General features: G+C 39.9%; 5 protein-coding genes and 1 long non-coding RNA gene across 7 annotated transcripts; 3 read left to right on the top strand and 3 right to left on the bottom strand.

The window, feature by feature from the left end:
- Nucleotides 1-572: 572 nt before the first annotated feature.
- LOC116933588 lies at nucleotides 573-6,646 on the bottom strand. Its single transcript, XM_045180099.1, has 11 exons — nucleotides 6,143-6,646; nucleotides 5,138-5,250; nucleotides 4,983-5,052; nucleotides 4,692-4,879; nucleotides 3,955-4,288; nucleotides 3,610-3,828; nucleotides 2,955-3,205; nucleotides 2,059-2,196; nucleotides 1,762-1,993; nucleotides 1,628-1,695; nucleotides 573-1,559 (listed from the first exon to the last, which is right to left on the bottom strand). The coding sequence occupies exons 1-11, from the start codon at nucleotides 6,192-6,194 to the stop codon at nucleotides 1,266-1,268; spliced, it is 1,959 nt and encodes a 652-aa protein (XP_045036034.1). The 5' UTR covers nucleotides 6,195-6,646; the 3' UTR covers nucleotides 573-1,265.
- Nucleotides 6,647-7,455: 809 nt separating this feature from the next.
- LOC123477004 lies at nucleotides 7,456-8,181 on the top strand. The gene is made up of 2 exons (XR_006652077.1): nucleotides 7,456-7,644; nucleotides 7,934-8,181. It is a non-coding gene; the product is annotated as an uncharacterized LOC123477004 (long non-coding RNA).
- A 453-nt stretch (nucleotides 8,182-8,634) lies between these two features.
- Nucleotides 8,635-10,092, bottom strand: LOC116933645 (mevalonyl-coenzyme A hydratase sidH). The gene is made up of 6 exons (XM_032941381.2): nucleotides 9,931-10,092; nucleotides 9,605-9,864; nucleotides 9,396-9,540; nucleotides 9,168-9,317; nucleotides 8,925-9,085; nucleotides 8,635-8,864 (listed from the first exon to the last, which is right to left on the bottom strand). The coding sequence occupies exons 1-6, from the start codon at nucleotides 10,010-10,012 to the stop codon at nucleotides 8,760-8,762; spliced, it is 903 nt and encodes a 300-aa protein (XP_032797272.2). The 5' UTR covers nucleotides 10,013-10,092; the 3' UTR covers nucleotides 8,635-8,759.
- Nucleotides 10,093-10,105: 13 nt separating this feature from the next.
- On the top strand, nucleotides 10,106-11,693 carry LOC116933661 (alpha-tubulin N-acetyltransferase 1). 2 transcript variants are annotated; one of them, XM_032941399.2, is made up of 5 exons: nucleotides 10,106-10,293; nucleotides 10,402-10,548; nucleotides 10,616-10,787; nucleotides 10,861-11,051; nucleotides 11,125-11,693. In XM_032941399.2, exons 1-5 carry the CDS (start codon nucleotides 10,220-10,222, stop codon nucleotides 11,369-11,371), a joined length of 831 nt encoding a protein of 276 aa, XP_032797290.1. In that variant the 5' UTR covers nucleotides 10,106-10,219; the 3' UTR covers nucleotides 11,372-11,693. The 2 variants fall into 2 exon arrangements, with proteins under 2 accessions (XP_032797290.1, XP_032797284.1); XM_032941393.2 differs by having other exon boundaries at nucleotides 10,109-10,293; nucleotides 11,113-11,693.
- An 8-nt stretch (nucleotides 11,694-11,701) lies between these two features.
- On the bottom strand, nucleotides 11,702-13,694 carry LOC116933627 (regulation of nuclear pre-mRNA domain-containing protein 1B). Its single transcript, XM_032941363.2, has 5 exons — nucleotides 13,399-13,694; nucleotides 13,098-13,337; nucleotides 12,678-13,040; nucleotides 12,409-12,584; nucleotides 11,702-12,253 (listed from the first exon to the last, which is right to left on the bottom strand). The coding sequence occupies exons 1-5, from the start codon at nucleotides 13,547-13,549 to the stop codon at nucleotides 12,110-12,112; spliced, it is 1,074 nt and encodes a 357-aa protein (XP_032797254.2). The 5' UTR covers nucleotides 13,550-13,694; the 3' UTR covers nucleotides 11,702-12,109.
- A 257-nt stretch (nucleotides 13,695-13,951) lies between these two features.
- Nucleotides 13,952-18,275, top strand: LOC116933569 (serine/threonine-protein kinase prp4). The gene is made up of 13 exons (XM_032941317.2): nucleotides 13,952-14,112; nucleotides 14,175-14,318; nucleotides 14,598-14,823; nucleotides 14,884-15,620; nucleotides 15,704-15,788; nucleotides 15,863-16,192; nucleotides 16,538-16,773; nucleotides 16,841-16,994; nucleotides 17,054-17,191; nucleotides 17,292-17,406; nucleotides 17,488-17,594; nucleotides 17,696-17,827; nucleotides 17,898-18,275. The coding sequence occupies exons 1-13, from the start codon at nucleotides 13,964-13,966 to the stop codon at nucleotides 18,099-18,101; spliced, it is 2,757 nt and encodes a 918-aa protein (XP_032797208.1). The 5' UTR covers nucleotides 13,952-13,963; the 3' UTR covers nucleotides 18,102-18,275.
- The last annotated feature ends 84 nt before the right edge of the window (nucleotides 18,276-18,359 follow it).

Genomic DNA, 18,359 nt, shown 5'->3' with positions numbered 1-18,359 from the left:
GTTTTACTCCAAAAATAACATTTAAAAAACCGAAATGTTATAAAAGCTTTTCACGAAATTTAACTGCAATCGAAACGAATTTGAATTTCAAATAGAATAAGGACGTTGATCAAATAACCCCAAGCAAGGTCTACGCGTTGTCATTTTCTTACTCTACCTCTCCTAATTGACTTGGATTTGATTCGAGATATTTTCGGCTACCTTGCCAATAGTGTCTCACCCCGCACAGTATACACGTGTCATCTGCCGAGAAAGGAGTTATTGTTTTAACATTACAGTTTGCTCAGTTTTACAAAGGATACTTCATCTTTTGTGCAAGATTAATTGTGATGGACATTAACCAGAGCGAGACGGCAACGCACTACGTGACGACCTCACCGATTTCACCGCATTTACGGTATCAGTCACGAGGACTATCACACTAATTAAACGTGTACATTCCAATGTATTTTGGTGGGGTTGTTACTAAGCGCTACCACAGGTTGTACCAGCTATTGCATTAAGAAATCCAAGTTTAGAATTTTCCATCACGGTGTGAATGAGAGGTTAACTGATTGGTAACCCATGAAATGTGAATTGTTAGCGTTTTGTATTCAGTAGAGCTTTTTTCCTTACGATTAGTAATTGCCGACAGTTTAGATGAAATTTCAAATACGGATCTGGGGGAAACCCAAGCGGTTAAAAAAGGAAGACAGCGTAAGCCCACCATTCATTTCCAAAATTTTCAGACACTTTTCGGCTATTATCATCGCAATTGGCGAACTGAATGTCGTGATGACCTTCTTGTCTCTTTTCTTGTTAACGCAGTTTTAAAAAAAAATCCCACTCTACGATGACGAATCGAAAATTCAAGACCGTGTCCCTTTCCCATTTTTTTTTTTTTTTGCTTCCCCCTAACATGTATTAGCCAAAACAGACAAAAGGACGATCAAGTATACCGCGAATCAAACATTCTGAAGGGGCGGAGAGGTGTTACAATAGGACGAACTGAAATAAAGACCACCACCTACGATTCTTTGTTAGGAAAATATTTGTACACAGAGAAAATCATACAATGTCATAAAAAGACACCGTGTCTAAAATATATTTATAGAAAAAAAAAAAAAAAGGTCGTGACCAGAACTGGTGTCCAGCATGGATGCAGAACAGGTACAAATAACTGATAACTTAGTTGGGTGGTCGTGTCGGGAAGTGGCCAAGTCGAAAAGCGGTCCGCTTATTCATTTTATTATTATATTTTGGACGGACGGTTTCAGTTATTCCAATCATTTGAATACTCGCATGTAAGGTGCGGCTGAATTTTGCCGGTTGAAATTCAGTTGCAGCTGATGTCGGCTGCTGAAACTGCCCGGATGACGAAGGCATGCCGGATTGAAAACTTGTGTCGGGGGGCATGGGGACGAGCTCAGGAAACGTGGAGGTGATGATGCGGAGTACGGATTATGTCGCGGTTGTTGTTGTTGATTCTTTTGATGATCCTTATTCGTTTTGATGCGTATACAGACGCATACGGCAAAAAGCATAGCCGATATCAAAACGGCAAACAGAATTCCAAAAGCCTGTAAACCAAACCTTTTTTTTTAGTATTTGCGATAGAAACGTGAAATGTTTGAAATAGAAATTTGACCATGAACAGCTTGGATGGCGTCAGACAGAAAATGGCCTCTTCGGATAAAACTTCCGAAAAATCGTCATCTGAAAATCATTTTTTTTTTTTTAAGTTAGACTAGTAGCGTAAAGAATTTTGAACTTGTTGATTACCCGATGTGGATTTTGATGTGTAACCTCTGATTGCGTCGTCGCCGTTCTTCGATGGCGATGCTACTCGAATTTCGACGCTATTAAATACATCAATTTTGTCGACTACTGCTCCGTAATTTGGGATACTGTTGATGGCTGCTGACAGATTGCTACTCCGAAGGGATCCTGACCTTAATCTTGATTTTGAATCGTTTAAACTACTGAGAGCTCGATAACTGTTTCTGGGTCGCGTCTGGTGGTTCAACAGAAATGCATTAAAAACAAATTAGGGTAGACAGGTGAAATAATTCAGTGTACCGGCCGAACAGCGTCCGACATGTCCTGGGCAGTCAACTGCCGAATTGATCCCAAATGTCCCAAACCTTTTTCTTCCGTGATTTTGACTTTGCTTGTGCTGGCTGCTCTTCCCTTCCGCCGGATTAGGTTGCACGGATTCTGAGGAGGATAAAAGATAGTTAGAATATTCACCGATAGATGGTGTTGGCGCAACTTTTGTCTGCTTTAAAAAAAGTGAAGGTTGAATACGAATGGGAAGCAGGAGAAAGCGGAGCAAGCGTAACAGTCTGGAACCCCAAACTGTAAAATAAGTATTTTAACGAGACTTGTATAAATTTTTCCAATTGCTCTTTGGCCTTTCATTGTCTGGAAAATTAGGACTCTAGCCGAAAAATAACGACAACAGGGCGACAATAGGCAATTTCGATATATGTGCGTACCTGAGATACTTTGCTTATAGATCGAGTTCCCATGACGCATTGATTTTTGTTTAGAATTTTCAAACGCAAAGTAAAAGTTAATTAGTCACGATTTTCCAATTAAAACTAGCTGTTTGAAACGGGGTTTTATCAAATTATTTTGGGAGGTTCTCTAAAAGTATTGGAATGAAAGACGTCATGACGGATGTAATGCGTACACATGTAGGCCGATTCAAATTGATAATTGCATCCAACATAAATCAGCCTTGTTCTAGACTTTCCTTTCTTGTGTCAGTGATTCCAACTGCGACTCGTGATTTATACCCAAAAAAACAAAAAACCAAAAAGTAACAGTCTGACATGTACGTGGACCCACCCAATTATTCTAATCTGAAATGTGGGTGCAACAATCTCGCATGCGGTCTAGATTTCACTGGGAAAACCAAAGTACGGAAGAAAACACCAACTATATAGACTGTATAATAGTAACGATCATACCATGAGACATTTTCCCTTGCAAACGACGACGGTACATTTGAGGTGAAGATGATCGCGGTCAGGAAATCGGAAGGCTTGAAAATTAGCGTACAACAACTTGATGATCGATCCCGAGCGGTTGATGATCCTCTCCTGGACATTGGGTAAGATGGAAGTGTCCAAACTGCAACCGTCCGAGTCCAGCAATTCTTGTTGGGATTCGTGAGAACCGTCGTGAGCCACGCAACTTGTTAGCCGGGTATCCAAAGCCAACTGCATCAGATGCGAAAAACGAGGAAGTTGGCGGATAAAAGAAAATGGCAAAATAAAGGAGGTGAGAGAATAGTTATTGCTGCGTTTTATTGATGGCCATCGAGTGCGTGCGGCCAATAGCCAACAAGCTGGCCAGAAGACCATCTGCTGTCTGTACTTCTTTTTTTTCCTTTTAGAACAACCCGTCATTACATGTTTTTCTTTTGTTTTTATCCCCCCACCCCTCCCATTCTTTTTTGTCTTTTCTTTTCTTTATGTTTTGAAAATGATTGCTGAAGTATCCTTTACGCTCTGGCGGCGTTATTTAACGACCCAATTATCATATTTTCTTGGTTCCTCTTTTTTTTGGTTTTTTTTTGTTTCTACTTTTGTTTTATGGTGAAAAGTTAGTTTTTTCTTTTACCGGTTTGTCGAACTCGGACAACCACAGTGGCTTCTTGGCCAACACGTAGGTAGGTTTCAACGGGGTTTCCGGTTGGATCCGTTCCGGCCACGATATCCATCCAGCAGGTGATAGCGTCGCGCTGCTTTGGGGCTGGAAGAAGTTTTAGGGCAACACTTGAAACCATACTCGGGGGCGAAGATGGAATTTTAGTGTCTCGATTCATTTCCAGTTTCTTGGCTACATTTCCCCCACAAATCCAAATAGGCAGAGTCAGAAAAGGTAAAGGAAAAGAATTCTCACATATTTGTGTGAAGGTGTACGTACACGCCATTGGATAATCTGGTGAAATGGATATGAACTTACCTTGATAGGAGGTTAAAGGAAGACCTGAAAGTTTTCCAGGCGAAGAAGTTGTTGGGGTCAACGAGTTATTCATCAGCGGGCGGAATGGCAGAAGCGCGTTTTTGATGGTCGTGGCCGGCGGGCCGGCCTCGTTTCTCCGGCCACTCTTCTCGAGCAAAGAGAAAATGGCGGAATGTCGCTGACGAAGAGTAGATGGCTGCGTCACCGGTGACTCTGTAATCGATTTTTCGGAAGCCTGCAGCCGACAGCGGGTCGTCATCTTCTCGTCAACGGCCTGTTGAACGTGGACGTCGTACTGCAAGTATAGCGACAATTCCAACTGTCTCGATCCATCCTGTTCACAAAATGGCGAATCGTTAAAACATTCCCTTCCTTTCCAATCGGTGTGACGTTCGCTGCTGATTTTTCTCACGCATACGACGTTTTAAAATAACGATATTTCATATCAATAAAAATAGAAAGAAAAGCTAAAAAGAAAACGTGTGACGAGTTGTGAACTCAAAGGGGGGGGGATAAAGGACGAGCAAGTTTGACGACGAAAATACTTTCCCTTCGTGTGTGTGTGTTTTGGACGTGTGAAAGAATGTATCTCCTCGTTATCATCAATCTCAAGTGAAACTTTCGGCGTTCGAGATGACAAGATTTATACAGCCACGGTGAGAGAGTTTTATCTCAATTTTGATATGATTTATATGAAGGAAAAGGGATGAGACTTCGCTTTCCCTTAGTCGTCATACCTCTGTCTGAGAAAAATGGATTCCGCATTCGGATGCATTGAGCGCTAGCCGGAGCAGACGGTTGCCTGTGCCTTCCGCCTTACATGACGGAGTGGTGGCGAATCCATTAGCGTAAATTAATCCGAAAAACGGTTCCTGTAGACTGGCCACGATAAGTAGGGAGTCACCGCTACAGCTGGTTTCGACATCTATAAAACAATAGAAATCCGACAATGCCCCGTTAGTTAAGAAAATAAGTCTCATCCGCTTCGGTGGTTAACGTGAGTTGCGGATGAATGAAAAATTCCATACTCATGAACGGATGAGTCGGCGGCTTAGTTTGGGCTGCGATGCTATTGTCAGTTGTGGCGATCGTGCCCACCTGGAGGATAGTTCAAACGTAACAGAAATTTGCAATTTACCCATCGTGTCGCCTTCCGCAATTCGTCGCTCATTCAAGAACTTACGGCATCGTTGAAAAGGGTCGTTATGATTATGAATAGTCCTATGATCCTCCCAAAGAATGGCGCCGTTGTTGTCTGACGAAAAGAACTAGCCGTCATGTTTGCATCTGAATAACCTGGAAACGAGGATAAAAGTAGAAGGTAAATCTATAGGGCTGCACAAAGGAAATGATCAGCAGGTGACGAAGGGGTCTAGTTCCTCTGCCCACTCTATTCACGCTTGGCAAGTCAAGGGCACTTGCCGACCGCTCTTCGACCGACTCTACAGATATTAAATCACCTATACTTTTTCTGTGTAACACACGATCGTGAACTATTTTCTTTTCCGTGTTTTTTTTTTCTCGTCCCGTTCGTCGAGTCCGGCTTGTAGCGCGTGCAAAAGTCTCACGCCTGGATATGCAAATTAAATCTCATATTTCCCGCTTCAGTTCAAATTATATCTGTCCTCTCAAGAAGACTGATGATAAAATCGTGTCTCACTAGTGAATACTAAATATAAATCTTTTCTTTTCGAAATTCAAGTATTGAATCGTTCGTTCGTTTAGCAACAAAAAAAATTCAGCTGGAACGTGTGCTCGTTCCAGATGAATAAATAAAATAGATCGTGCAAGCGGATGGGCTCGTTCTTTTTTAGTCAAAGTGCAGGTACTTAAAATAGACTACTAGTGTGCAACAAAAACAATAGACCAATCACCTGGTCCTCTCTATTTTTACTGCACCTTGCACACGAAAGGATGGACTTGCCGCTTTTCATTTTGTAAATTTATAAAATTGCGCGGTTATTGTAGAGCAGCGAATGAGCCGTTCAATTGTCTTTTGTTTTCCCCTTTTTGAATGGAGCAAGCCCTAGTCCGAGTTTGTTCACCTCTTTGCCCAGTTGAATGGTTGAAAACAAAAGCACTTGTTTCATTATCCATTCCAGTGGATCGTACGTGAACGATCGACTGGCCATAAACACGGTCTTCCCACTAATTAAACGGTAATCCCAATAAAAACCGATGGACTTACTGGTGATCCTCGAACCGGAATTCCTCTCGTCGCTAGCAGCGGAGCTTGGCATTTCATACGAATAACACAGAAAATGCACTGACAAAGATATCACACTGAATGTAGTCTTCCACTATCCTCGAATGCGTCTCACCTACGATTTAACAATAGTATCGGGAGTTCTGTCGTGCTGCGCGTCGAGCAATCAACTGACCAACCGTTTGCGTTCCAGCGGCACCTGTTACAGCGGCACCTGTTGCAGTGGCATGCAGAAGGCGGTGCGCGCGAGCCCGCAACTGTCTGTGAATCTAACGCCCACCTGCAACAGCAGTGTAGATCCCTGCTGGAGACGCCCCGGTGTCTGCGTTTCCCGAATGTGTAGGCCACTATTCTTCACCCGAAGCAATGAGGTAACGACCCCGCTGGTGGTATTCTCTCTCCTTCTATGCCGGGTTACGTCTACCTTATATCGCAAACTGTTCTGACGAATAGTTTTTTTTTTTCTTCGTTTTCTTCGTGTTTTTCTTTTGTCATAATTATTTGCCGCAGGGGCCTAAACAAAAAATAAAATAAATAAGCTACTATACAATATAATCAATTGAATCTACCTATTGTGTGTGTGTGTATGTATATGTGTTTCGGCCACTGGCTCTAGCCGTCGATGACCGCGTGAATCAGGGTCAATGCGCACTAACATTAGAGTTTCCGGCATGGAACGGTGCGAGAAAACAACACAACAAGAAACTCCGTTATAGCGCACTTGCAATAGCCCTGCGGTTGTCTGTTTGAAGCATTAGTTCACTACAGAGAATATTGACAAGAGGACACGGAGAGCGAAAAAGAAGTAGTAAAGTCCCGTTTGACTCGATTGAAGGATGACTAGCGTGAAAACCAATCTAAAGCGCGCTGTGCGTGTGAACGGCTATGTCAATGTTTTTTGGAGATAAAAATATGTTTGGCTCACTGATCGAAGTGGCCAATTCAATAAAGTTATTATTTCCGACAGCGCGCCTGCTTGCTTCTCTCACGCTAGGTCACACATGTGGCATAACTGCCATTTCTCTATTTTGAAAACAAAAGTTAACGACTGTGACAGTCGTTTTTCTTTTTTATGCATGCATATGGCAGGACCTACTAACACGAGCTGTAAAAAAATAGGTTAAAGAGGCAAAAGCTCCACTTTCAAGAAGTCTTATCGAGTCCAAACAAAAAACAAAAACAAAAAAAAACAAAAACGGGTGAATGTTGTATGCGAGGAAATCATCAACTGCGGTGTCTTTCGTGATCATCTGAAAATATCGCCTTCTGGGGGTAGGCCACGATGAGATCATCATTTTTGCTTCCTAAATGCGGCCAGCGGCTTGCTGCTGTGTAGGGAGGAAGATATGACTTAGAGCGCTGCTTGTGTGCGGTCACCGTCTATCCATCGATCAGCGAAGATTAGATCTGCCGTCGCAAGTCGAATGGAAAATAAGAAAACAGTTGGCGGTTCGTGTTCTATCCGTCTTGGGCTTTTCTTGAAGGTAAAGTAATGAGCACAGCAAACCAGTCTTTGTCTTTCCCGTGGAAACTAGAAAACTAGTTGCAAGAATATGTTGGGTCGAACTAAAAACTATTTGATAATCCTTTGGAGGCTTACAATCAAACACAATTGAGGAAGACCCTAGGCATCTGTTATTCATCTTCTTTTGTTAGTTTTTTTTCTTCCTTTCTTCATAGCCTTGACATTGCGTGTTTTATTCCTTATTTTATGAACAATTCTGTCCGAGTTTCCCTTTTCTCGTTTTCTGACCATATATTCTTTTCCTTTAGAAGTCCGGCCACGATTAGTTCCCATAGAATTTAGAGTATCCAACCATCGCACACACATGCATACAAACACAAGTGAAACAGCCTCAAAAGCCTCCGTGAGAAAACTTTCTCCCAATTCCTACATGAGGCAATCAACCGACTTCCCGTCTCTTGCCGGATGAAGGGCTTCAAGTTCACATCACACGAAACAATATTGCACTTTTTATTTCTTTTACATGAAACATTAAACATGGGCCGACTTGTTTTGATTGCTGTATTGTTGATATTTTTTTGGTCTGATTCACAGTAACTAACACTCTGTTCGTATGATAAATTCACACGAGCAGAGACAAATTGTTACAGAGTCCTGTCGAGAAAAGGATGAAAGAAAACAATACTAAAAACAAATTAGGCTGCTAAAAAACACAAAATCACTTTGGTTGTGATTTTAGCAATAAAACAAATAGGCACTTCCTCAAAAAAGGTAGCCAGCTTGGGGACCGACCGGAAAACCTGAACGGTCCTTGCCTAACGGTATCTATTAAACATCATTGTTAAGTGACCACCGGAACAGTCTCACCAGCTGATTGCTGTGCGATTGTTATACTTTCTTCCTTTTTCGCTTCATCAATTTCTAATTGAATTAAAGTAAAAAATTTAAATTGTCTTGTTTTAATCATTAAAGCCAAAAAAACAGGAACTGACACGTACTACTAACACGGTACTTCAAAATGAGTAATGTATTGAATTGGCGCTAACAGAAAATTCACAAAGAACGTTTTATCCCTTTTTCCTTTCGCATAACTGAACTGATACTAGAAATAGTTTTCTGCGTGATTTTCAACAGTTAGTTACTATTTTTCGTGTTACATGATTCGGGTATTTCTTGCAACTGAAATTTCCCATGGTGCCCAGCACCCTCGACAAATTTTCGGGCTCCATGGACGGATTCCTTCGAAGAGTACAAATGTTTAGTATAGTTTAATGCTGCTAATAGTTACCGGTTGTAGACCTTTTCCAAAATGGGTACCCCATTATCGAATTCATATTTCAGTGCGTCTTCCAAAGACGTGGCCGAGTAAGTGGCATAATAAGCCGATCGACGATCAGCTTGCAGGCATTCTTGTGGAAATCTTTTCAATGAATCAGCTAAATTAACCGCCTGACCGAGAGCTGCTCATTGGCAGCACCGAAGTTGATTGGAACTTTCATTTAATTCCTTGCGATTTTGTAGTTCATTTCTCTTAAAGTTTACCCGTTCCACATGAAACAACGCGGTTAACTAATCCCCATTCAAGCGCCTCCTTGGCTTTTATGGGCCTTCCAGTCAAAATAAGATCCATGGCCCTCGAAAATCCTACTAATGCTGGGAGTCTGACTGTTCCACCATCAATTAAGGGTACTCCTGCAATCCACACACATAAGAATGATCCTCACTTTTAGCAAACAAGGGTTTGCATACATTTCTTAAAAATTCAATCACCAAATCTTCTACAAAACACCCCCATGACAGCTGTGTCCTCCATTACTCTCATGTCACATAGTAAAGCTAGTTCAAATCCTCCTGCAACTGCATATCCACTAATAGCTGCTATTAGAGGCTTCTTAGTTAAAATCCGAGAAGGACCCTAGTCATGACAAGGAAAAATCAGAGCTGTGTAAATTTTGTTTACTTTTCATTGTTGTTTTTACCATGGGACCTCTTTTGTCTGGAAGGATACTGGTGTTCGCTGTGCTTAGCTCCTGTAAATCATATCCTGCACAGAAATTTCCACCTATTCCATGCAATACTATTGCACACACTGATTCATCCTGATCAAACTCTTCAAATGCTTGGACAAGCTGATCTGCCGTGGCATAATTGACACAGTTTCGTTTTGCTGGTCGATTAATACCAATCGTGGCCACTGCCCCAATTTTTTGTTTTAACACCAAGACATCCTTAGACTCATCTTAATGGGAACGAAAAGGTTAACAAGGTAGTAATTATCACGATACTCACAACTTTTAATAAGTACTTCCACAGGTCGAAGTGAACCTCTTTATTAATAAAGCTGAGTGACGCTGAAAAGGTCTTGATATTGTTAAGAAATAGTTCATGATGCTGTGCGCCACCACACTTTACAGCTTACAAGGACCCTTTCCGGCACATGCGCCGATGCGCACGGATGCACCGAAATACCAAAAATCAGTCAAGCAGACGACGTTCGAGAAAAAGACGTAGTCAAGCCTTTAGTAAAGTTTAGTTGCTTTCCCCATTTCAGTGGGAACACACCTTTTAAAAACAGTTAATAAAAAACACACGACATGGAATTCGATTTAAATATCAACAGGTTCTTCCGAAATACAGTAACGAAATTCAATGGACAAGATATTGCTAGGTACCGCACATTCCTTAAATTAAGAACGCACATCAACAAGTTGTTTAGTTGTCAAACTGCAAATTTCTGTTAAATAATTAACAACAATGAGTCATTTCTTACAAAAAGGAGTGACCCTGAGCTTTGGAGAATAGTTGATTACGTTGGCGAGGCTTCCCGTGTTGCTCAGAATCTTCACAGGCCAGTTACTATTGCACACTCTTTTGCAAATTCGAACCAAACCTTGTATATCATGACAGATTCATCTGCCAATAAGTATGGACCAATTACCCACAGGCACATTTAATTTCTTAAAGCATAATTTCTGTAACTCTACTTTCAGAGGGAATGGAGCTGTACTGGGCATGTTAAAAATTGGTCCTAAAAAGCTATTTCTACTGGACAGAAAAGGACAACAGAATGAGCTCGATCCACTATGTGTCCTCGACTTCTATATCCATGAATCATGCCAGAGAATGGGACTAGGAAAAGTGTTATTTACTCATTTTTTGGAGGTAATGGTAGGGTTACATTTCCCAATATTTTACTTCATTCTTAAATCTCGGAACCAATAATGAAAACCACTAGGATGAAAACATACATGTTGACAAAATTGCAATTGACCGTCCTTCTGAAAAATTTCTTGGATTCCTGAGAAAGCACTATGGTCTTAAAGACTTCATTCCCCAGGTGAACAACTTTGTTATTTATGAAGGTTTTTTTGATAACTGTGACCGCCAAGCATTAAACAAGCCCTCTACATGCAACAAAAACTCCAGGTATTTACTAGAAGTTCTAGAATTGAAAACCACAATGTTACATATTGTTGTTACGTGATAGTTCTTTGTCTAGCCGGTGCAACAGTATGATTGCTCTCAATTCTGCAAGCGGACAAAGTATTAATTTTCGAACTCGCAGCAAACAGTCAGTCACCGAATGTTTTTACCATGAACCCGAATGCAACCAAAATGACCTTTGGCGTACAAATTCATTAGTCAATGTAAGTAGGTCACCGACTGCCCAAATCAGTGTTCAGAATCAACCCAAACCCTTTGCTACAGAAACTGCTTCCAAATTTGGTCATCATAGGTTGTGGTAGAATAGGTGATATTCGTTCGATCGTTCAAGCCACTGCTTGATGTAATTGAACTGTTAGATCTTGGTTGTGCGATTCCGCCCTTGTTCCATCTGTTTTACTCGTTGGCAGCTTTAAAATAATGATATTTTTCCTTTTCTTTGTATAGAAACATACAGCGTGAGTTCAGGTTTTGTGAGATTAACCCACATTTCTCCGAATTATTTATCAAAACAAAAAACGTTTATCGTGCTTTTGCTTAACATTATTTGCGTTTCATGTTACTATTAATGGATTTTCAATTAACGATGTAGAATACATTAATACCTGTTATGTTAATAAGTAATTCCTAGATGACGCTAATTTGGTTTTTATTCATGCCTGATGTTGTACAACATACAACACATCCTTTAGCCGAGTGAACTATGCGCTGGCAAAGTAATTTATCTCAAAAGGAAATCATGTAAAAAATTGAGGAATCTCCAAACATATAATAGCGGGCAGCAATCATGGCTGAGAAAGAACGGAAATCAATGTTGAGGATGACAATCCTTGCGTGCAAAAAGACAACTGCTTCGCCAACCAATTGTATGTCAACACGTAACTACGGTCGGGTGAAACGCTGAAACAACAGTCTTTGCCAGATACCTAGCATTAAATATGAACTCGAGCATATTACCCAAAAGGAGGAGGGTGGGAATAAGAAGGGAAAGGTTGGGGATGGGGTACAGAGGGAGAGGGAGAGAGAAACAAACAACAAAATCAACGTAAACTGAAAAGGTCACCCGCTGACGGTAGTGGAACAGCCGAGACGTCGGGTAGCTGTGAAAGATCTGGCAAACTGGAAACATGGGAACGTAATTCTTCGCGAACTTGATACACCTTGCATAACTTTTCTTTGTATTCCTAAAATGAAAACGAAATTGAAATATTTAATTGATTTGACTTAAATATTCTCTACCAAATTTATTCTCTTTTGCAACAAAGCAACCTTTAGTTGATAGGGAGGTCCATGCAATTTGTTTAACATTTTAAACAACATAAATCATCATATTCCATACCTGGAGTCTTTCTTCAGCTTGAATCAAAAGTTCTTTTTGTGCAGCTGTAAATTCATGGAGCATCTTGGTTACCGATTTTCGATCCTCCATCTCTTTTAACAATCGTCCGTTGTAGTCGTTAAGTAACTCGACTGCTTCATTCACTTTACAAGTTAATGCTTCTGCTTGAGTTTGATCTATTTTTTTTAAACATAATTTAAGCTTTAAATGTTACGTTAACGCATAAAACTAATGTCGGTGGTGGCGTGTGCATCCGTAACACTTGTTACCTGAAATTTTCGATAACAAGCTGACGTCCGATACTTCAGAGGGCAATTCGGTTATCTTTTTCCTTACAATGCCATCACTTGATGCTGCATTTTCAAGGGTTTGCAGAGCTTTAATGAGTTCTTCAGGTTCCGGGGCATCATTAGCAGGTAGTTTTGGAGACAAAGTTATGTGAACTTCTTTCTTCCCTTCTTTATCAAACTGTATCACTTCATTACATTCTGATTTTCTCCGTTCTTTCTTATTCTTATCAGGATCTTCTTGTTCTCTATTTTCTTTCACATTTTCCAGAGTCTCACCCCTATCTCTTCTTGACATTTTAACAGGAGGTTCTCCATTGTCAAACCTTCGTTTGAAACATAATTCTACAGAGAAGTAGAAAAATAAAGAAAGCAAGTAAGAAAGTATCATTTGTGCTGTACCTAATGACTTTCTGAATTCAGATATTTGCTTGGAGTCAAACATGTTCCTGTCTCCCCAAATATTAAGAATACGCTCAAGGCGTTTTTGAGTGTTTTCATCATTCACTGCCTGACCCATCAATTTTAGGGCTGGACCAAGAATTGGACCAAACTGATCCCTAAATTCTGGTCCTTTTTTCCTGCTGTTTTGGATGACATCATTGACAAGGTAGATAAATGTGAGTTTTCTGCTATCTTTTGCTAAAATAAAAGGACAGTAAAAATGGTTTCCAGTGTCAACCAAAGAAAACTGCTAGACTACCTTTAGTAAATTCTTTCAACCAAATTTTGACGATACTGGCATGATGTTTACGGTGGTGTATTAACCACAATGATAAAGTTTGAATACTTTGTTGAGAGTTATTTAACTCAGCCAATTTTTTCTCTAACGCGGCATCAGAAAACCCTGACATTGTAAATGATTCTCCATAGAGCACGTTTCTTTTATTTCACTACACACACCAATCAAGCCTTTCGGTTTGTGACTTGTGAACTGAGTCTTCTGGAATTTCGATCTAGCAGACTAAACATGTAAACGGAATTTCATTGTCTGCAGCTCTGCACTCTGCAGCTTTTCAGATTACGGCGGAGCCAAGCGGAGCAGCATGTAGAAAGAACGAAAGAAGTACACCTACTTTTTTGCTATAAAGACTTGAATGCCTTTTTCTTATTTTAACGCAATTTTGCGGGAAAATTTTTGGGGTAAAAAAGTCTTTCGAGAGCTTATAACTTTATTCTTTTTTGTCTTCTTGAATCTTGATTCTGGTTCTGGACGTCTTTTCTTTCTTTTCTTTTGCAACATTCAGAACAATTTCGTATTTTTGGCAATGCAGCATCTGTATCTTGAGTTTGTTAGTCTGTCAAAACCTTGGACAAATCGAGTAAATCTACATTTTGTTGCTGTTCGACTAATTTGTTGTGAATTGTTTAGATCAACGCATGTATTGGTTCATCTTAAAAAACAGACTAATATGAGGTAAAATGATAATATTTGTACCCTGCTATGAGTTAACTGAGTTAATTGTTATGGCTTTCAAGTACGCCGGAGCTGAGCGACATCGACATGCTGGTAGCAAGGCATGAAAATGAAGGTAAAGAAGAAGACGAAAACAAAATCAAACATAAGAAGAGTAAATTAAAGAAGACCCATAAGCACAAAAAAAAAGATGAGAAACATCCAAAGTAAGTTTCTGGTTCTCATGCTAATAGTTTTTTTTACTGCTGAACAAGTGATAGATTTGAGAGGTGTAGATTGGAAGATAGATAGAAAGTATAGTTAATGTCTAATGCATGCCTTGAAATAGCTCATCAATTGCATTTATTAGGACATGATTATAGTATTCAAATTTTTCTGAGTGAAAAGTTATTTACAATCATTATTCATGTTCAATAATGGCGAGCAAAAAGAAGAATTCTGCCTAATCAAAGAAGATATAATTAAGATTTTTTTGTGCTTTTCAGGAAAAAAAAACGTAAACAGAAAAAGGATCAAAGCACAGATGAATCAGACAATGATGAGCAGAAAAGGAAGAAAAAGAAAAAAATTAAAAAAGGAGAATCTGATGTGGAATCCGAATCTGTGAAATCCACGAGAAACCTGAATGGGTTAGAAAATGGTAAAACTCAGGAAATTACACTTGTTGACCTGGAAGAAGAATTAAATTTGGAAGAACTTATGAAGCAAAAGGTTGGATTAAATTTAAAAAAAATTTTAACAAGAATTATTAAAAGAAAAAAATATTAATAGGAATTATTACAAGCCAGACTTGGTGCTTACGATTCTTCTTGCTCGGACGCTGAAAATAAAACGTCTGGAGCAAAAACTTGTGAAAAAGTACGTGAAAAATCGAGAGAAGTCGAAATTGTTACCGATACGCGGAACAAGGAACCCCGCCTTATTCGTGATAAGGAACGGATGAGAGAAAAGGAATTGGAACAAGAACGTTTTAGAGAAAAAGAACGAGAGCCTGGAAGGGACCGTGGTAGAGAAAAAGGTAAAGAACGAGAAAAAGACCGGGACAAAGAAAAAAATGCAATACGAGATAGGGAAAAAGAAAAGGAAAGAGGAAAGGAACGCGATAAAAGAGAACAGCGGGACCGAAGGGATCAGCGTGAGCGTGAAGAACGGGAACGGAAAGAACAACGTGAAAGAGAGGAGAGAGACAAAAGAGAAAAATTTGATCGTGAAAGAAGAGACCGATCAAAAGAAAGACGAGATCGTAGGGATAAAGAAATTCGTACAAAGCGTGAGAGAGAAGATCGAGATCGTAGGATGCGGGAACGTGACAGAGGACGTGAACCAGATAGAAGAGATCGTCAAACTAGCGAAAATGTCCAAGACCGAGACAGGGGTCGCAACAGAGATTGGAATAGAGATAGGTCGAGAAGAGATGACCACAGGGAGCGGTCAGGAAAAGAAGAAGTGAAGCGGCCAGTAAAGAATGGAGAATCCCACAAGCAACACGATTCATCATCAGAAGACGTGTAAGAAAAATATGATCTCAGAATATCATAAAACCTTTACAGCTGTTGTGGTCGACTATTATTTAAAATCTCGTTTATCATAGGCCATTGGATATTGAATTCGAAGACGAAGAAGATGAGGACAAAATTATAGAGCAGCGCAGAAAGCAGAGGGAAGAGTTGCTTAGGGTAAGACAGTCACAGCTTTCGTGATCTACCAATTGATTTGAAAAAGCAAACAAAAAACTTTCCATTCCCTTTAGAAACTGGGAGCTCCCTCAGAGGATTCCAGCCAATCTTGGAACGTAGAGGGTTATTTATCTGGAACATCCTCACCGTTCAAAGAAGTGCTGAATGAAGGCGGCGAAGACTCTATTATGAGCACACCAAATATGTCATTTGATTCTCCTATCATTGTGACAAAAAGCAACTTTATTGGCATAGATAAGCAGAAAGATTCCAACGCTGTCGAACCTCCTACCAAAACTGACGACCAGACGGACACCAAAGAAACGAAACTGGAAGATGAGAAGCGAGCTAAAAAAAGAGACATGTTCGCTCCGGAAGCTGATATGTTTGCTGAAGAATACAGTGTGAGTCCTCATTCGGTTTTTATCAAGTGTGCCCATATTCAGTTCAACTCTCAAAGATTTCTGATTCTGATTCATGCCGATATCATTGTGGGTTCTCGTAATTTATCTTATTAGCTTACTAAATATTAGACACTGTTATGTTTAAGCTGATGGCATTGAGATTATCGTAGATCAATAGAAGAAGCCCTGTTCGACTGCTCCTTTGGCGACGTCGTTGAAAGCAACCACTTCGGCATCTTAGCTTCTTCTTGTATGAGCACACTGATGCACCATTTGCCACTCGAAGTCAATGTTTGAGCATTTTTAATTTTCGCTGGAAACCATTTTTTCTGTTCCAATTTATAGAGTCCTGCTACAGGAGTGGAACAGATGAAACGTGTATCAGACAACCCAAATCTAACTGATAACTGGGACGACGCGGAAGGTTATTACAGAGTTTGCATAGGTGAAACTTTAGATGGGCGATACTCTGTATATGGTTATACGGGCCAAGGTGTGTTTTCCAATGTGATCCGTGCTAGAGATCAACTTCGAGCTGGCCAAGAAGTTGCCATCAAAATTATCCGCAACAATGAGATCATGTGAGTATTTAGAATCGAGAAATTAATTATGATCATAATTATGTCTGTTTTTGTGCTTTATTTTCAGGCACAAAACTGGGCTCAAGGAATTGGAAATTTTGCGAAAGCTCAATGATGCCGATTCTGAAGACAAACATCATTGTGTGCGACTCTTCCGACACTTTTTTCACAAGCAACATTTGTGCTTAGTCTTTGAGCCATTAGCTATGAATTTAAGAGAGGTGACATGACTAATAATGGCAGTTATTCCTTTAACTAATTTTTCTCCCGCACTGTGAAGGTTTTGAAGAAGTACGGCAAAGATGTCGGGCTCAATATTAAAGCGGTTCGATCCTACAGTCAGCAACTTTTCCTAGCCTTGAGGCTTCTCAAAAAAGTCAATATTCTACATGCTGATATCAAACCAGACAATATTTTAGTAAGGTCTTTTCAAACCTTTATGCAAATTTCTGATTGATGGTCGATTAATCATCTGCTACGATAGGTAAAACATTTTAACGGTTTGTCTGTTCTTGCAGGTCCATGAAAACAAAGTAATGTTGAAGTTAGGTGATTTCGGATCCGCATCTCATGTGGCCGAAAATGAAATCACGCCTTATTTAGTCAGCCGCTTTTATCGATCTCCTGAGATTAGTAAGCAAACATTAGAACCAGAGTTTCTAATTTCATCAATATTAACGATCAATTGTACAACGCATGTTTTCTCACACGCAGTTTTGGGAATGCCATATGATTATGGCGTTGACGTGTGGTCATTGGCATGCACCATATATGAGCTCTATACCGGTAAAATTTTGTTTCCCGGAAATTCGAACAATCAGGTAACTGTCCTGTGATCTGGGTGTTAATTGTTGATTGTGCATGCATGCAAATACCTAGACAAGAGCTTACCAGTTATTTGCGTTTTAATTCATCCGATTAGATGCTGAAACTGTTCATGGATTTAAAGGGAAAATTCCCTAATAAGTTAATCAGAAAAGGGGCCTTTAAAGACCAGCATTTCGATTCCAGTTTTAATTTCCTGTCTCGCGAGGTGGACAAGCTAACAGAAAGGGTATTTTGTGATTGCAGTGTATCTCTTTGGAGTCCTTTATAATTTAATTCACTTTACATTTTTCTTGTAGGAAAAAGTAGTTGTCATGTCGACAGTGAATCCAATTCGTGATTTGCAAAATGAATTAATCGGTGGTCAACATTTACCTGATGACCAATACCGAAAAGTACTGCAGTTGCGGGATATGTTGGACAAATTTCTCATGCTTGATCCAACCAAACGGCTAACTATTCATCAGGCATTAACCCATCCATTTGTAACGGAAAAAATTTGAGATAAGTGGATTCGACATCTCATATGGCTTGAATATTATTCACCTCATGGGGGTGGATATTTGTGAACTGATTTAGTTCAATAATTTTTCGCTCCAATATTCCCTTATCTAGCCTACTCCTGGATTTTGAATGAATCGAATGGTTTGACAATACACCATGTAGTTTAATTATAATCGAGCATCTTGATATCGTTTTTTGTTCAGCTTTTTTAGGTCATCACATCGCCCAAGAGGCAAAACATGGAGCCATTGCAAGGC

This window comes from Daphnia magna, linkage group LG1, assembly GCF_020631705.1.
Source record: "Daphnia magna isolate NIES linkage group LG1, ASM2063170v1.1, whole genome shotgun sequence".
Taxonomy (NCBI): domain Eukaryota; kingdom Metazoa; phylum Arthropoda; class Branchiopoda; order Diplostraca; family Daphniidae; genus Daphnia; species Daphnia magna.
The sequence above is the reverse complement of the archived record's forward strand: the minus strand, read 5'-3'. Positions and strand labels throughout refer to the sequence as shown.

Coding starts and splice junctions, on each gene's coding strand:
- LOC116933645 (XM_032941381.2), bottom strand. CDS start 10,012: ATGAACTATTTCTTAACAATATCAAGACCTTTTCAGCGTCACTCAGCT. Junction 9,318..9,395: donor GGTGTTTTGTAGAAGATTTG/GTGATTGAATTT, acceptor TGTGGATTGCAG/GAGTACCCTTAATTGATGGT. Junction 8,865..8,924: donor GGGTACCCATTTTGGAAAAG/GTCTACAACCGG, acceptor TACTCTTCGAAG/GAATCCGTCCATGGAGCCCG.
- LOC116933627 (XM_032941363.2), bottom strand. CDS start 13,549: ATGTCAGGGTTTTCTGATGCCGCGTTAGAGAAAAAATTGGCTGAGTTA. Junction 13,338..13,398: donor GTTGAAAGAATTTACTAAAG/GTAGTCTAGCAG, acceptor CTTTTATTTTAG/CAAAAGATAGCAGAAAACTC. Junction 12,585..12,677: donor CTTGTTATCGAAAATTTCAG/GTAACAAGTGTT, acceptor TAAAAAAAATAG/ATCAAACTCAAGCAGAAGCA.
- LOC116933588 (XM_045180099.1), bottom strand. CDS start 6,194: ATGCCAAGCTCCGCTGCTAGCGACGAGAGGAATTCCGGTTCGAGGATC. Junction 1,696..1,761: donor CACATCAAAATCCACATCGG/GTAATCAACAAG, acceptor AATGATTTTCAG/ATGACGATTTTTCGGAAGTT. Junction 1,560..1,627: donor CGCCATCCAAGCTGTTCATG/GTCAAATTTCTA, acceptor TTTGGTTTACAG/GCTTTTGGAATTCTGTTTGC.
- LOC116933569 (XM_032941317.2), top strand. CDS start 13,964: ATGCAGCATCTGTATCTTGAGTTTGTTAGTCTGTCAAAACCTTGGACA. Junction 14,824..14,883: donor AAGAACTTATGAAGCAAAAG/GTTGGATTAAAT, acceptor AAATATTAATAG/GAATTATTACAAGCCAGACT. Junction 16,774..16,840: donor ATCCGCAACAATGAGATCAT/GTGAGTATTTAG, acceptor CTTTATTTTCAG/GCACAAAACTGGGCTCAAGG.
- LOC116933661 (XM_032941393.2), top strand. CDS start 10,220: ATGGAATTCGATTTAAATATCAACAGGTTCTTCCGAAATACAGTAACG. Junction 10,294..10,401: donor AATGGACAAGATATTGCTAG/GTACCGCACATT, acceptor TCTTACAAAAAG/GAGTGACCCTGAGCTTTGGA. Junction 10,788..10,860: donor TATTTACTCATTTTTTGGAG/GTAATGGTAGGG, acceptor GAAAACCACTAG/GATGAAAACATACATGTTGA.